At 37.3% G+C, this 15,914-nt stretch overlaps 1 protein-coding gene across 2 annotated transcripts in view; it reads right to left on the bottom strand.

Annotated features, from left to right (window-relative positions):
• Positions 1-15,914, bottom strand: part of VTA1 (vesicle trafficking 1) — a 66,584-nt gene that overhangs the window by 13,310 nt on the left and 37,360 nt on the right. For both annotated transcript variants that reach the window (XM_070043456.1, XM_030853321.2), the window contains exons 5-6: positions 13,445-13,553; positions 7,898-8,071 (exon numbers count right to left, since the gene is read on the bottom strand). In XM_070043456.1, the coding sequence (XP_069899557.1) occupies positions 7,898-8,071; positions 13,445-13,553 (283 nt within the window). The remainder of the gene's footprint in view (positions 1-7,897; positions 8,072-13,444; positions 13,554-15,914) is intronic.

Genomic DNA, 15,914 nt, shown 5'->3' with positions numbered 1-15,914 from the left:
TGTGTATTTTTTTTGGATAACTGCTTAATTTCTTTAGTTTGTAAAGTAGGGATAGCAATATCTAATATAGCTCTGTTAGAGTAAGTTTATGAAATAGCTATGATAATTATTTAAATGCTAAGTCTATAAGAATGTACACCTGATGCCCTAAAGCAGTTCCAAGGTTGTTAGTTTTATGTCTCACTCTGAAGAACATAAGAGAGTGAAAAAAAAAAATAAGGCTCATGCCAGATTTAAATGGATCAAAATGAACTGTTCATGCCAGAAAACTTCGTAACAGAAATAGAAGACTACCTCCTGATACCTATCTTTATGTGTGGATATTCTGAGCAGGAGTCTATTAGCTTGAACATATGAAACTACTAATATTTTATCACTTTTGTTGTACAAAAAGACACTTTGTTTGGTTCAACCTATTATAACCCTCCTACTACAACCATACTTTCCCTCTCATATATACACACAGTATGCCTACATATAAAATATATGTATATGGGCCTATACCACAACTCTGCCCTAAGATACACTGCCTGAGCAATACCCCTTAGGCAATCTTTTTGTAAGGTCAATGTCCTACCCCAACAGTGACACTTTTCTTGATTCACAAAATGATTTTAAGTGTTCATTAACTTCCTATTAAATACCCTTTCTTTGGCACAGAAATAGGAAGGAACATTAAAAAAAAGGAAGCACAACTAAGGCACGTACCAGGCACCTGTGGAGGACCACGGACACCTAAGGGGACGGCAGGAACCCCCAGCGACCGGGTAGGACGTGGGGCGTGGGGGGTAGTGAAGGGGGAGGAGAAGTGGAGGTGGGAGGGACTGGCGCCCCTGGGGGGGGGCTGGGGGAGGGGAAGGGATCCCACGCCAGAAGGGGGAAACTGGGGAACCACTGGGAGGGCAGAGGATCAAAAGGGAGCGTGGCCAGGTTTCTCCTGCCCACTTGGGCCCCCAGGAACCTGCTGAGATCCTGGGCCTGATCCTCTGCCCACCGAGGCCCCCTCCAGCCATGCGGGTCCTGACAGAGCGGGAGGGAGGGAAGGGGGAGGAAAAGTAAAGGCTGGACCTCTGGAACCAGCACCCCTGAGGGGTGGCTGGGGGAAGGGAGGAGTTCCTAAACCCAGTGACCCACACACGGTTAGGGGTCCCGTGGGGATGGGGGAGACCCTGGGGAGGAACGGCGGGGGGGGGGTACTCAGAGGAACAGAAGGGAATGGGGCCAGAGCTTTCCCTGTCCACTTAGCTACGGGGGAGCCTGCTGGGCTCTTGGGTCTAATCCTCTGCCCTCGGAGCCAACCTCCTGCCGTGCAGAGCCCAAGCCCCACTCCCACACGCTCACCCACGCCCTACCTCCAAACTCCGGAACTCCACACTGCAGAGGCCCTCTCTCGCCTTCCCTTCAGGTCCTAAGCAGAGGCCCCGTCCCCAGGGCCTTTTCCAGCTGGGTCCTGAGCCTAGGCCCCGCCCCACGCTCAAACGTCACCCCCCCACCCGCCTAGGCCCCGCCCTGCCCTAAACCCCGCCCCTGCCTAAGTTCTACCCCCGCCTAAATCCTGCCCCATACAAAGGCTTTTTTTTTCCTCCTCTTTTAGATTGGGGTTCTGTTTTATCTTGTGGATTCACTGTTGTTGATTCATTTACAGTTCTATTTTTCCTAATAAAGCTTTTATTTTTCTAAATTTATTTTATTCTTTATAGTTTGTTATTGTTCTCTCTCTTTGGCTTGTTCCCCTGACCTCCCTTTTTTTTTCTTTCTTTCTTTTTTTTTTTTGCTGTGCCATGCAGCTTGCCAGATCTTCACTCCCAGGCTGGAGGTCAGGCCCCAGCTCCTGTGGTGGGGGCTCCAAGTCCAACCCACTGGACTAACAGAGAACCTCAGATCCCAAGAAATATTCATCAGAGTAAGGCCTCCCAGAGGTCCTCCTCTGAACACCAAGACCCAGCTCTATCCAACTGCCTGCAAACTCCAGTGCTGGACGCCTCAGGCCAAACAACCAGTAAGACAGGAATAAAGCCTCACCCATCAAAAAATTTTTTTTAAATGGAAATGACAAAAAAATATGTTACAGATGAAGAAGCAAGGTAAAAACCTACAAGACCAAATAAATGAAGATGATTAGCCAACCTACCTGAAAAAGAATTCAGAGTAGGCAGAGTAAACATGACCCAAAATCTGGGAAACAGAATGGAGAAAATACAAGAAACATTTAACAAAGATCTAGAAGAACTAAACAGCAAAACAAACAGTGATGAACAACACAATAACTGAAACTGAAAATACTCTAGAACGAATGAACAGCAGAATAACTGAGGCAGAAGAACGGATAAGTGAGCTGGAAGATAAAATGGTGGAAATAACTGCCAGGGAGCAGAAAAAAGAAAAAAGAATGAAGAGAATTGAGGACAGTCTCAGAGACCTCTGGGACAACACTGAACAAACCAACATTCGAATTATAGGGGTCCCAGAAGAAGAAGAGAAAAAGAAATAGTCTGAGAAAATATTTGAAGAGATTATAGTTGAAAACTTCCCTAGCATGGGAAAGGAGATAGTCAATCAAATCCAGGAAGCACAGAGAGTGCCATATATGATAAACCCAAAGAGAAACATGCCAGACACATATTACTCAAACTATCAAAAATTAAATACAAATAAAAAATATTAAAAGCAGCAAGAGAAAAGCAACAAATAACATACTAGGGAATCCCCATAAAGGTAACAGCTGATCTTTCAGGAGAAATTCTGCAAGCCAGAAGGGACTGGCAGGACATATTTAGAGTGAAGAAAGGGATAAACCTACAACCAAGATTACTCTACCCGGCAAGGATCTCATTCAGATCCGATGGAGAAATTAAAACCTTTACAGCAAGCAAAAGCTAAGAGAATTCAGCACCACCAAACCAGCTTTACAACAAATGCTAAAGGAACTTCTCTAGGCAGGAAACACAAGAGAAGGAAAAGACCTATAATAACAAACCCCCCCAAATTAAGAAAATGGTAATAGGAACATACATATCGATAATTACCTTAAATTGAAATGGATTAAATGCTCCAACCAAAAGACACAGACTGGCTCAATGGATACAAAAACAAGACCCGTATATATGCTGTCTACAAGAGACCCATTTCAGACCTAGGGAACATACAGACAGAAAGTGAGGGGATAGAAAAAGATATTCCATGCAAATGGAAATCAAAAGAAAGCTGGAGTAGCAATTCTCATATCACACAAAATAGACTTTAAAATAAACACTATTACAAGAGACAAAGAAGGACAGTACATAACGATCAAGGGATCAATCCAAGAATAAGATACAACAATGGTAAATATTTATGCATCCAACATAGGAGCACCTCAATACATAAGGCAAATGCTAACAGCCATAAAAGGGGAAATCGACAGTAACACAATAATAGTAGGGGACTTTAACACACCACTTTCACCAATGGACAGATCATCCAAAATGAAAATAAGGAAACACAAGCTTTAAATGACACATTAAACAAGATGGACTTAATTGATATTTATAGGACATTCCCATCCAAAAGCAACAGAATACACTTTCTTCTCAAGTGCTCATGCAACATTCTCCAGAATAGACCATATCTTGGGTCACAAATCAAGCCTTGGTAAATATAAGAAAATTGAAATCATATCAGGTATCTTTTCTGACCACAACCCTATAAGACTAGATAGCAATTACAGGAAAAAATCTGTAAAAAATACAAACACATGGAGGCTAAACAATACACTACTCAATAACGAAGAGATCACTGAAAAAATCAAAGAGGAAATGAAAAAATACCTAGAAATGAATGACAAAGAAAACACAACCACCCAAAACCTATGAGATGCAGCAAAAGCAGTTCTCAGAGAGAAGTCAACAGAAATACAATCCTACCTCAAAACAAGAAAAATCTCAAATAAACAACCTAATCTTACAACTAAAGCAATTAGAGAAAGAAGGACAAACCAAAGTTAGCAGAAGGAAACAAATCATAAAGATCAGATCAGAAATAAATAAAAAAGAAATGAAGAAAACAATAGCAAAGATCAATAAAACTAAAATAAAACGCTGGTTCTTTGAGAAGATAAACAAAATTGATAAACCATTAGCCAGACTAATCAAGAAAAAAAGCGAGAAGACTCAAATCAACAGAATTAGAAATGAAAAAGGAGAAGTAACAACTGACACTGCAGAAACAGAGGATCATGAGAGATTACTACAAGCAATTATATGCCAATAAAATGGACAACCTGGAAGAAATAGACAAATTCTTAGAAAAGCACAACCTTCCAAGACTGAACCAGGAAGAGATAGAAAATATAAACAGACCAATCACAAGCACTGAAATTGAAACTGTGATGAAAAATCTTCCAACAAACAAAAGCCCAGGACCAGATGGCTTCACAGGCGAATTCTATCAAACATTTAGAGAAGGGCTAACACCTATGCTTTTCAAACTCTTCCAAAATATAGCAGAGAGATGAACGCTCCCAAACTCATTCTATGAGGCCACCTGATACCAAAACCAGACAAAGGTGTCACAAAAAAATTACAGACCAACATCACTGATGAACATAGATGCAAAAATGGAAATAAAAACAAAACTAAACAAATGGGACCTAATGAAATTTAAAAGCTTTTGTACAGCAAAGGAAACCATAAACAACACAAAGACAACCCTCACAATGGGAGAAAATATTTGCAAACGAAGCAAATGACAAAGGATTAATCTCCAAAATATACACGCAGCTCATGCAGCTCAATATCAAAAAAACAATCAACCCGATCCAAAAATGGGCAGAAGACCTAAAGAGACATTTCTCCAAAGAAGATATACAGACTGCCAACAAACACATGAAAGAATGCTCAACATCACTATCATTAGAGAAATGCAAATCAAAACTACAATGAGGTATCACCTCACACCAGTCAGAATGGCCATCATCAAAAATTCTACAAACAATAAATGCTGAAGAGGTGTGGAGAAAAAGGAACCCTCTTGCACTGTTGGTGGGAATGTAAATTGATACAGCCACTATGGAGAAGAGTATGGAGGTTCCTTAAAAAACTAAAAATAGAACTACCATACGACCCAGCAATCCCACTTCTGGGTACATACCCTGAGAAAACCATAATTCAAAATGAGTCATGTACCACAATGTTCACTGCAGCACTATTTACTATAGCCAGGACATGGAAGCAACCTAAGTGTCCATCGACAGATGAATGGATAAAGAAAACGTGGCACATACATACAATGGACTATTACTCAGCCATAAAAAGAAACGAAATTGAGTTATTTGTAGTGAGGTGGATGGACACTGAGTCTGTCATACAGAGTGAAGTGAGAAAGAGAAAAACAAATACTGTATGTTAATACATATATATGGAATCTAAGAAAAAAATAATGGTTCTGATGAACCTAGGGGCAGGAAAGTAATAAAGATGTGGACGTAGAGAACGAACCTGAGGACACAGGGAGGGGGAAGGCTAAGCTGGGACGAAGTGAGAGAGCAGCACTGACATATATACACTACCAAACGTAAAATAGATAGCTAGTGGGAAGCAGCCGCATATCACAGGGAGATCAGCTCAGTGCTTTGTGACCACCTAGAGGGGTGGGATAGGGAGGGTGTGAGGGAGAAGCAAGAGGGAGGGGATATGGGGATCTATATATATATACATATAGCTGATTCACTTTGTTATAAAGCAGAAACTAACACAACATTGTAAAGCAATTATACTCCAATAAAGATGTCAAAAAAAAAAAAAGATAACCAACAAGAACCTACTGTATAGCAAAGGAAACTCTACTCAGTATTCTGTAATAGGGGCTTCCCTGGTGGCACACTGGTTGAGAATCTGCCTGCAAATGCAGGGGACACGGGTTCGAGCCCTGGTCTGGGAGGATCCCAGCTGCCACGGAGCAACTAGGCCCGTGAGCCACAACTACTGAGCCTGCGCATCTGGAGCCTGTGCTCCGCAACAAGAGAGGCTGTGATAGTGAGAGGCCCGCGCACCGCGATGAAGAGTGGCCCCCACTTGCCGCAACTAGAGAAAGCCCTCACACAGAAACGAAGACCCAACACAACCCAAAATAAATAAATAAACTCCTACCCCCAACATCTTAAAAAAAAAAAAAAAATTCTGTAATAAAATATATGGGAAAAGAAAAAGGAAAAAAAAAGGAAAAGGAAGCTAATTTGCTGAACACTGATTTTGTGTTAGGCATAGTAGTCAACTTTCATACTTCTTCCCCTTTAATAATTGAAACAACTATGAGAAGTATGATTAATTTCATTTTAAAAGAGAGAATAACCTCAGTCGGGAACTGAGTAACAGTTGAGTTTGTGGTTTAGCAAGGAGTAGAAACTAATTACTAATACTATGTGACTCCCAAGTGTATTTTATTCTCACTTCACCCTTCTGTAAAGATGCTTGTGTTGGAGGCTCTTGGTCAGTTTTTAAACTTACTACCAATAGTGTAGCTTGAGCAGTATTTATCAAAGGCAAATACATCTAAATATGTAGCTGGTTTTGCTTACTTCATTCTACCCTGGAAATACTGAATATTCCCAAAAGATAATAAAATATTTAAAACAGTGTTCCATGAAATTTTACTTACAAAACTAATGGAAATTGGTCTATTAATTCTATCACATAGACCTTAAAGCAATGAAAAGTCAGGCAGGGTAAAATATACAGAATGATGATACTAAAGAGATCAGTGTTAAAATTATCATGTTCATCAATATGCTTACAAAAATGTTTGCATTATTTGTAGATGATATGAAGTTGAAAGCTGTAAAACAGGAGGAAAGAAACTAATCGTAATTGCTGCTACAAGGGTCAAAACAGAAAACTCTTAAATGTTGTTCAACTCATGCAAAATAACCTAAATGGTTTGGGTAAACTGAGGCTGAAAATGTGAAAGTCAGTGAAGTAATGGTGAATAACCGCAATAGTAGAAATCAAGGCGCAAAGGCAACTTTTATTCTATTAATTAAATATTTTGAAATATATAGGTTACTACCATAGATTACCCTTATGCTGAGATAAAAGTTTAAAAACAATTTTTGGAAAAAAAATTAATTAAATATAAGATTTATTTAAACTATGGTTTTAAATGCCCCTCTATTTGGAAGTAAGGGTTATACTCTGTCAACAATACAAGTAAATAAGAGTATCTGCAACTTTCAAAAGTTTACATTATGACATTGACTTATTCCTGGAGACTAGTTTTGTCAGATCTTTTTTCTATGAAAACACAGACATATAGTACTAATTTATTCAAAGATAGCAGGCATCACTTCTGTGGTTTATTTTTAGGCACGTTTGTAATATTAAAAAACCAAACCACCAAACCCCAACCCCCCTCCTTTCACTTGTCTGTGAATCCACGGCTATTGAGATTCTGTGCTCAAAGCTTGCTCCTTCATCAGTAATACCCATGTTGAGGGAGGAGGCAGAGTCCTAAGGGAATAAGTCAAGAAAAATGAATCTTGCGATCACAGTGGGAACCTGACAGACACATCCTATAATAAGCCCCACTCACCTCAGTGCTATTCTTGAACAGTGAAGGGGAAAGAAAGGGAGGGGAAGAAAAAGAAAACAGCCACACACACAAAAAGCACAGGAACTTTACTTATTAATAAAACATAAGGTCAATAGTAATCAATTGCACATAAATATATTTTGTCATTTCTTAAAAAATTAAAATACAACTAATATTAAAACTTCAACGAAAAGGATGTAACTTTTTGGTGGGTTCAAGTGGAACTTAAAGATCTTATCATGCTTTAGGACCATCATTATGAGGCACAAATATGAGAAGCACAGTTGTTATTTATGAAAGGAGAGTTCAAATTCGTTAAGCTTCAATTTCCTACCTGTGCTATGAGGCACTTCTGCTGGGGTATTAGCTGGAGCGTGGGCACCGGGAGGAATCTGTATTCCAGTATAGCTGCTTGATGGCATGTTGCTTGGGTCATACGCTGAAGATGACGGCTGAGGTGGCTGACTGGGCAGAGAGGCTGTTCCAGCATCTTCATTTTCCTCAACATCTATTATATAATATACATGCAATGTTAAATGAGGTCCACACAGTCCCTGATTCATGGGGTTTTTGTACAATGGTGCAAAAGTGACAGGGACTCAGTAGAAACCATACTTTGAATTTTGATCTTTTCCCAGGCTAGCGATATGCAGTATAGTACTCTCTGTGATGCTGGGCAGCTGCAGCCACAGCTCCCAGTCAGCCACGCAACCACAAGGGTAAAAAACCGATACACTTACAACCATTTTATTTTTCACTTTCAGTACACTATTCAGTAAATTACATGAGATATTCAACACTTTATTATAAAATAGGCTTTGTGTTAGATGACTCTGCCCAACTGTGGGCTACTGTAAGTGTTCTGAGCACTTTTAAGGTAGGCTGGGCTAAGCTATGATGTTCAGTAGGGTAGGTGTATTAAATGTATTTTCAAATTATATTTCCAGTTTATGATGGGTTATTAGGATATAACCCCATTGTAAGTTGAGGAAGATCTGTATTTTGAAATAGAAATGCCAAATATTCTTATTTTGCTATACGGACATGACAGACATTTGAATGTAATTCTATTTAATGCAATTGATAAGCAGCTTCTCTTAAAATAATTGTTTAAATTTTTTTCCTTTTCTTGAAACACTTAGTTGTGCCTGGCAGTATGATCAACATTTCTTTAAATTAATACTTTCCAACTCTGTAAAATCTTTGCATATATTATATTTTTCTTAAAAATAAATTTTCTTTAAATTTATGAAAAATGGAGGACATTTTTGGCAAAACATGTCACATTTATGCTCTCCATAAGAACTCTACTTTCTGACAGCTGCCTTTTACTCAATATTTATTGTTTACTAGCTATTAAATGATTACCTGTGTGTTGTTCAACAAATTAATCAACAAAAACAAAGGAATAAAATTTCACATTGAGCTGTCTATGTAGAAAGGAGTAATAAGAGAGCCACTTTGTTGTTCCATATCCAAGTGGATATGGAAACTTAGAGTTTGAATGTTAACAGATATTCCTTCAGTTGAGCCTAAATTTTTTCTAGAACACTTTTTTGTACCAATCATATGGCTTCCTTAAGTATTTTCTGACAATATGGTGACATAGTACTGTTTTCAAAAATTAAGTATACTTCTTTTTCTCTTACTCTAAATTAACTAAGGTATAGTATCTATTATTTTTTACTAGCTTTACTAGAATTCAATTCCAGAATGACAGAAAATTAGACTTTTATTAAACATAATACCTTTTACACCTAGAATATCTTATAAAATTTAAAAACACAAGAGAATATAATGCTACACTGAGAAAAAGAAAAACCAGTTTTAAAGAAGAGTTTTTGCATACATATTCAGATTTAATAACATCCTCTTTTAGAGCCGTAAGCCATTTCTGAGCAGACACTGTTAGATGTTATGACATTAACACCTAATGACACCAGGGTATTTTTTAAATTAACAGGTTGAAAAGTACACAATGAAAATATTCTCCTTTATATCTAAAAGGATTATTAGTATTCTATAGCTAACAATTTTTACTATCCAGAAGCTCTATAAAAACTGAATGAAAATAATGAATAAAAATTACAAGCTCAATTTAAGCCAATTTTGGGAAAGCAAAATAAAAATTACATAGATTTAATAATTTATAGTATTATAGAGGGCTTAAAACAACCATTTCAGAACAAAAGAGATCAAGATAATAATCAACACTTTCAAGAGAAAAAGGTTAAAAAGTTTAAGATTAGAGAAAGTTACTGATGCTGAAAGAGTGCCTGAAAAACAAAATTGATCACTTATAGGTATTTCAGTGTATCTAGAATGATACCTCAGAAATACTACTGAAAAGTAAAATGATATGTTTAAAAAAACAAAGATTTTTTTCATGGTGTATTTTCATACATAAGCATATATAAGCAGTGAAGTATCTTTCAAATCAAATGTTTGAGAGTAATTAGGAATATTACATGTATTTTTACATTTACTACACATATGTGTATGTACCTTATATGTAATAACAAAAGTGTCTCTGCTTCAGACTCCAATTTAATATGATTACTAAAGGTGAAAAAAGGTTGGTTCCACCTTTGGTTTTAATTCTTAAGCAACCCATTCCCCCTGGGTGATCCAGCATTTTACTTTGGCTTCACTTCTTCCTTTCAAACTGACAACTCCAAAATTCTACTTTCAGACTTGACCTTTCTTCTGAAATCTTGGGTAGAATATCTAATCGCTATTGAACTTCTTCAAGTAGTAATCACATTAGCATCTCAATGCCTTCACTTGACTTTTCCCACCAATCTGCTCATCTTGTATTTAGCCATTTCTTTGAATGGAATCACCTTGCCTCTGAGCACAAAAGCCCAAAACAGGAATCATTTTCTGTTTTCTCCCTCTTGTCTCATATTAAACTGTTCCTTGATCCTATTGATTACACTTCCTTAACTATACTTCCTTCTCTTTATTCCCCCCTGGCCAATAACTTACCCAGATTTTCATTATTTATAATTTGGATTACTGCTCCTGGATTCACATTACAACCTGCAGAATTATCTTTCTCCAATTCACTTTCAAAAACATTTTTCTTCTTTTTTTTCCCTTTCTTTCAGTTCTTACAGTTGGCCAGTTCTCAATCCGCCTCCCTGCCTTTGAAGATGCTATTCTCTTCAGTTGTAGCATCCTTCCCTTTTTTCTTTACCTGACTTAATTAGTTCAATTTATCTTTTAAGACTCAGCTCAGGCACCACTTCTTACCAACATGTACTATAACTACTTATTAACCTATAGCTCCCCATGAGAATGTAAGCTCTTACAGTACAGGACCATGTCTTATCCAACCCTAGTACCCAGGTAACGCCGACAAAATGACTTTAAAAAAGAAAAAAAAAGTTTCTTAAAAAATGAATGAAAAAAATGTATAAGATTTAAAAAATGCAAGCACAAGGGTATGCCCTAGGAAATGGGAGGTCATTACAAATTTGGGGCTCTATACCATGGCTAAAGCACAGAAGTGTTTCTCATCATGTTGGTACTATGTTCTCAAGGGAAGACTAGATTATGTTAAGTTGATTGGTTGATTGGGACATTTTCCTGGAAGGCTCAATGGGGAAAATATATACGTGTTAAGTCTTGTTATCTGGTTGAGGAAAAAATACATCCACTTAAATGTAGAATAAGAGCATAGACGTTAGAATGATAAAGATTTGGGTTCAAATCCTAGGTTCCATTAACTAGTCATTAGAGCTTAAATAGGGATGCCCAGCTACCAACAGAATTATATGGGGACTAAATTAGATAATATATGTAAAATGTCTATCACAGTGCCTAACACCTAGCATGTGCTCTATAAATTATAAATATTCTCATAAATTATAAAAATACTCACTTTATTAAATATATATTTTATAAGAAACTATAAATACATACATAAAATAGCTCTGCAGAAATTCACATGAAGGCTTTTACAGAAAGGCAGGATTCAGACAGGTAAAGAAAGATGAACATTTTAGGAGGGAGAAATGGTTTTAATTAAAGAAAGAGACAAAGGTACTTTCTTGCCGTTAACTTCTATGGATATAATAAAGGGTTTATATAGGTGTTATGGACTGAACTGTCCCCCCAAAATTCGTATGATGAAGCCGTAACCCCCAATGTGACGGTATATGGAGACAGGGTTTTTAGAGGTAACTACAGGTTAAGTGAGGTCATAAGGGAGGAGCCCTAATCCAACAGGAATGATCTGCGCCTCTCCCCCTCCTTTGCCCCCTCTCCTTGACACTCCACCATATGAGAACAGAAGGAAGGTGGTCCTCTGAAAGCCAGGAAGTAGATTTTCACCAGAAACCAAACTCTGCTGGACCTTGATCTTGGATTTTCCAGCCTCCAGAACTGTGAGAAAATAAATGCCTTTTGTTTAAGCCACCCCGTCTATGGTATTTTGCTCTGGCAGCCCTAGTGGACAAAGACAACAGGAGACAGGAGTAGGAAATAAAACTGGTCAGTGCCAGATCGTGGTGAGTCTTGCTTGGTAGGCTAAGGATCTTGGATCTTTTCTTCTGGAAAACTGGAAGTGACTAATGGTTTTGTAAACAGTAGGACTAACATAAAACATGCCTGACTGTGGTCAGTATTAAAGCAGCGAAGGAAGTATGTAAAACATTCCGAAATATTAAATGAAAAAGTGAGAAATAAGGTTGTAGCAATACACTTGAAAAAAATCCAATTTCACCGCCATGCTGTAAATAACTCCAAAACTTAACCATGTCTTAGAATAGTTAACTTTAAACACTTAATAACAACTTAATATTACAGTATTCATGCTATAGTGTTAGTAAAAAGAACAAAGGACTTTGAGTAATAATTCCACTTCTGGTTCTCCTTCTCTGTGGTTCCATGACATTAGGCAGGCCAAAACCCAGAACCTCAATTTCCTCTTCTGTAAAACAGAAATAACACCAACTATCTCTTGGAGATTTTTGAGGGTATGAGATACATGAAAATGATCTGCAAGCTTTAAGGCATTATATGAATGCAAGGCATTTATTATATGACTGCAAGAAGCATTCTATGTGAAAAAGGCTACCTCAAGATTAAACAAGGATATATCATGAAGTGTCCTTCAGGAATAGATAGCAAAAAATTCACTTGAAATGATGCATAAAAGCTTGCTCCTCTAGGAGAAGAGCTGCAAAAATAGTTTACACATAGTATTTATAGGTAGAACTGTAGTGTTGCTTTTTTACTGAGTGGCATTATAAAATTCTAAATAGTCCTCCAAATGAATGAATAAATAAACCAACCAACCAGATGTAGAACAGTGTGTGTATTACCAATTGTGTGAAAAAAGTGAGGGTATATATTCCTATTTACTAGTAATTTATAAAAAATAATCTCTGTAAAAATACACAAAACACTAAAAACATTATTTACTTATTTGGGTTTCAGTAGAATCTGGGAAGATAAAGGGTATGGTGGAAAGGAGAATTTCACTTCATATTTCTTATATACTGTATAAATTTTTAACCATGTGAAAGTATTACCTGCCCCTCTCCCCCCAAAAAACCCACCTCAGGTATATACAAAATAAATTCAGTGTTCTTTGTGGTTTGGAAACATTTTATAGATTAAAAAAGGACTGCCTGTCCCACGTAGGAAAGAAATCTGATTAGAGGCCGGAGACAGATATTAGAGCAGTTGACACAGACAGATATTAGAACAGTTTGGCCTTAATTTTTCACTTGTCCCTAAGTTTATAATTTTACACCTGATTTCGGACCTGATGAAGGAAACAAAATTGTATCACTCCTTCTAAAAACTCTGAATAATAATATATTGAGCAATTATGATTCTACTAAATCATTTTACTTAGATAAATACATACCATTATCTTCTTCAATCCCAACAGGCCCTGCTTGAGGAGTCTCTCCATTCTTTAAACAATTGTGAATATATGTTGCCTTCCACCTTGCATACTTTCTGTGTTTCACATTCTAAAAGAAATATTTTTATGTCAATGTTAGACTGCAGTAAAAAAGTCAAATAAAAATATACATTATGATGACAATCATACTTCTGTGATAAAACCTATTTTTGCATGGTACAGCTCTGATATATTCTGGCAATCTCCCCACTTTATCATGGGATTCTACCAACTGCCTAGGGCTTGACAGACTTCATGAAAAGCCATCTTCCTCAAGACACATAACTAGTTCTCTTTTGTGGTTTTGTGTTTCAGAAAAGGTCTATAATGGAATTACAAGAGTGTCCTTTCAGCAAAACTGGCAACTTTTATGCACAGGACAGAAATAGGCTAAATTGAACTTAAAATTAAACGTAAAATAACAACATACTAAACGATTTTCACTAAAGAGGGAAAAATTAATCTGTACAAATATATGAAAACAAACAAAGAACTAAGATGCTATAGTGGTTACAGCAAACACATGAACATTAGACCGACAGCTACGCAAACTTGACCTTCTAACATTTTATTTACCAACTCTAAATCTCAGTTACCTCGGTTCTAAAAAGGGGAAAATAATACATCACTGGGTTGCTGTAAAGAGAAATGCAAAATCAGTGAAGAACCTGCTAGTTGCCTCTTCTTCTTTCCTGGCTTAAAATTTATGCTACATGCTATAAAATAAGACAAAAATTTGCTTTAAAAATACAAGAGTAAAATCTGTTAGAATTTCGGATGGACTACTGATTTTCAGTTTATATTTTCATTTGACCTTTATTATAATCATGGACCAGTGGCACTGCTAACACCTGGGAGCTTGTTAGAAATGCAGACTCTTCTAGCCTACCCCAGACTTCCTGAACCACAATCTGCACTGCATCAAGGCCCCCCAGGTGATCTGTATGCACATTAAAGTTGGAGAGAACACATGACTTAATTATGTTGAAAACAACTGTAATTTGCCTTTTGTAAAGATCCACTAAGTCATCAATAACTACAAGTACTGCATACAGTCCAGATACTTAGTTGAGTATTCTGTAATGTGAGATTCTCTACATACTACTATAGATAAGTAGTACAACATACAGAAACCTAAAGAAAAGTAACCCTTCAAATTACTGAATTTGTATATTTAACTTCTCTTCTCTTATAAAACAATCCTCTCATATATTCCATTTTTTAAAAAGTTCCATACGTTGATTTTCATTGTCTTCCAGGTACAATTATATTTTGCTCCACTTCCCCTTACCTGGTCCTTACCACAACCTTGAAATTTAGGCAGGTCATGTTTTACTCACACTAAGGCTCTGAGACATTAAAAGACTGACTCAATGTAAATACAGATTAACCTGGCATTCAAGGCCTTCTACATTGTGGACATGGCTTCAGTCTCATTTCCTACCATTTCCCTCAAACCAGCTGGGATTCTGCCTCACCTGCAGTCTTTCTCATGCTATTCTCCCTGTCTCATACGGCTTCCTCTTCTGCCAAAAGTCTCCTCTTCTCTTAAGTTCAGTTCAAATGTTTATTCCCGTAATGAGCTACCCTGACTCCCAGCAAGTCAACAGCTATTTATCATTTACTCAAGTCAGGCACCATGCTAAGCGCTAGAGGTAATGGGATGAACAAATTAGGCATGAGCTTTGGAGTCCAATGTGAAAGCCAGGCAATAACTTCCATCACTAAATGTGACACCTGTATTATCTGAAGTCCATAATATTTTCTTCATCTTTTTCTCTTAGGATTCTATAATGCCAACATTATAGAGATGAGGAAGTGGCATTACTAAAGTAAAATGACTTATCCCATGTCACACTAGTAGTCAACCCAGCCATTCAATTTAGGGCTGTTCTGGTAAGCTACAATTAGCAAACTGCAATTTGTAATTTAGATAGGAATATATACAATAAGGGAAAGTGTGCTTTTTTTATTATTTTTTTAACACCTTTATTGGAGCATAATTGCTTTACAATGGTGTGTTAGTTTCTGCTGTACAACAAAGGGAATCAGATATACGTATACATATATCTCCATATCCCCTCCCTCTTGCGTCTCCCTCCCACCCTCCATATCCCACCCCTCTAGGCGGTCGCAAAGCAATGAGCTGATCTCCGTGTGCTATGTGGCTGCTTCCCACTAGCTATCTATTTTATATTTGGTAGTGTATATATGTCCATGCCACTCTCTCACTTCGTCCCAGCTTACCCTTCCCCCTCCCCGTGTCCTCAAGTCCATTCTCTACATCTGTGTCTTTATTCCTGTCCTGCCCCTAGGTTCTTCAGAACCAGAAAACGGGCTTTTAAATGTTACTTTAAATATAAAGAGAATCATTTTGAAAGTAAATGAATAAATTGCTTAGGAAAGTTTAAGTTACTTTCTTTTGGAGTCT

This window comes from Globicephala melas, chromosome 14 (genome assembly GCF_963455315.2).
Source record: "Globicephala melas chromosome 14, mGloMel1.2, whole genome shotgun sequence".
NCBI lineage: Eukaryota > Metazoa > Chordata > Mammalia > Artiodactyla > Delphinidae > Globicephala > Globicephala melas.
The sequence above is the reverse complement of the archived record's forward strand: the minus strand, read 5'-3'. Positions and strand labels throughout refer to the sequence as shown.